Raw genomic sequence first — 2,313 nt, 5'->3', positions numbered from 1 at the left:
ATATATATATATATGTGTATATTTTTGTGCAAAATGTGTACATTCAATATCAAACTAAACATAACGAACGGCTATATGACATTTTCTCTGCGATGTTTTGCTTTCAGTCAAAGATGAACAACACACTAGCGGTAGCTATTCTGCTGGGCTGCGTTGCCGGCGCCCTCTGTAGCGGTCTGTACGGTGCAGGCGGTGGATACGGAGGAGGTCTGGGAGGAGGTCTGGGAGGAGGTCTGGGAGGAGGCGGCTACGGAGGCCACGGAGGAGGTCTGGGAGGAGGCGGCCACGGAGGCCACGGAGGGATTCTGGGAGGAGGCGGCTACGGAGGCGGCTACGGAGGAGGTCTGAGAGGAGGCGGCTACGGAGGCGGCTACGGCTACGGTAACGGCGGCCACGGCGGCCACGGCGGCCACGGCGGTGGCGCCCTCTTCGGCGGCTTCGGCGACCTGGGTGTCGGCAGCATCGGTCTTCGTAACTTCGGCGGAGAATACGTCGACGTCGAAGGTTTCACGTTCAACCAGGGCCGTGCCGACGCCGCCGCCTCCGCTCCCGCCGGATCTGCTATCGCATCCCGTCCGGCCGTCATCGGCAGCCGTCACAGATCCGGATCCGCGAACCAGTTCGAGACGAGCGCGGCCGAGAGAAGCGGATCCGGATCGGGACGTGCGGGCGTGTCCATCAGCGCTGCCCGGCAGGCACAGCAGAACGCCGCGCAGCAGTTCAGTCAGCAGGCTGCCGGAGCCGGACACGCCCGCGCCGGAGCCGCGTACGGATTCCACAAGTATCCGGATGTCGCCTACCAGCCCGTGCACGTCGCCTCGCATCCGGTCAAGTACGGACCGACGCGCCGTCACGGCTACGGTGGCGCCCACGGCGGCGCTCACGGCGGCGCTCACGGCGGCGCTCACGGCGGCGTGAACGGTGGCGCTTACGGTGGCGCCCATGGTGGCGCTCACGGCGGCGTGAACGGTGGCGCTTACGGTGGCGGCCACTAGAGCGCGCGTCGCTCCGGTCCGCCATCTTTGATCTGCGAAACTTGATTCTGAGATTGAAACTTGAAACGAAGCTTTCTATGATCTTTGAGCAACGAAATTTTCGGCGACGACAAATAAATGACCCCCCCCCCTTCGAATTGAACCCGGTCAGAGATTTGAGTTCCGTGAGGATGATCCATACGGAAACCGATTCCCGACCGCGGATGACTCATTAATCATATTTCCTATATTTCTCAAAAAATTATGTAAATCTGAGAGCGGTATTGATCACCGAACAGTAAAGACAAAATTGATCGTAGATCGATCGCCATACGATAGTACGTGTACGATCGTATGCGCGGTAACTGAAGCATATGTGAAACCCACGTGTAGGTCACGTGGAGAAATTGGGAGATTTTTGGCCGAGTCTTTACCTGCAACGTGTTAAGCAATTGTGATATTTATAAGGCCATCGTATACTATGTATTTATGTTATTTATATTATAATAAATAATTTTGCACTGAAACTTGAAGAATGTCTATGAAGGTTTTGTTTACATCATATGTGTGATCGCCTCTTATAACCCCTATATTGCTCTAAGCAGAACCGTAGCGCGTATATATATATATATATATATATATATATATATATTATATATTTATATATATATATATATATATAATATATATATATAGTATATATACATATTCAAGCTTAAGTACTGGTGGGCTCAGACATAAACTACATCATTCAATTTAGCATTATTGTAGCCTACCAATATAGCTGTCAACATATTTGCTCCACACACACATACACACATACCACACAACACACACACACACACACAACACAGTCACAACACACGCACACACACACACACACACCACACAACACACCAACGCCACGCACGCACGAACCACGCAACACACGCAAACGCACTCACGCACGCACGCGCGCATCACAACACACACATACACACACACACGCCACGCGACATCACACCACGGCACTACAACCCGACGCCATCGCAGCACCGGCGCACACACACGCACGCACAACACACGCCCGCCGCGGCACACGCACCACCATGCACACGCACACGCATGCACAACAAACACAACACACACACACACACACACACACACACACACACACACACACACACACACACACACACACACAGCGCGGGAAACACTCCACACGGAAAGCGTAAAATTTTTACGTGTGGGGACAGTAGCTTAAATTATGTCTATTATATTAGAAGCAATATAAAAGTTGAGTTTGCCTAGTTTAGACTTTAGCTGACATAGGTATGGTCATAGGGTCATAAATACAGCA

At 52.1% G+C, this 2,313-nt stretch overlaps 1 protein-coding gene across 1 annotated transcript in view; it reads left to right on the top strand.

The window, feature by feature from the left end:
- LOC106819361 (glycine-rich cell wall structural protein-like) overlaps window positions 1-1,501 on the top strand; it is a 1,684-nt gene extending 183 nt beyond the window's left edge. The window contains exon 2 of the mRNA XM_014824007.1: window positions 108-1,501. Within this exon, the coding sequence (XP_014679493.1) occupies window positions 114-995 (882 nt within the window). The 5' untranslated portion in view covers window positions 108-113 and the 3' untranslated portion in view covers window positions 996-1,501. The remainder of the gene's footprint in view (window positions 1-107) is intronic.
- Window positions 1,502-2,313: the final 812 nt, after the last annotated feature.

The sequence above is a fragment of the Priapulus caudatus genome, unplaced genomic scaffold (genome assembly GCF_000485595.1).
Source record: "Priapulus caudatus unplaced genomic scaffold, Priapulus_caudatus-5.0.1 Scaffold3285, whole genome shotgun sequence".
Lineage (NCBI taxonomy): Eukaryota > Metazoa > Priapulida > Priapulimorpha > Priapulimorphida > Priapulidae > Priapulus > Priapulus caudatus.
This window is presented reverse-complemented; position numbering and strand designations above follow the sequence as displayed.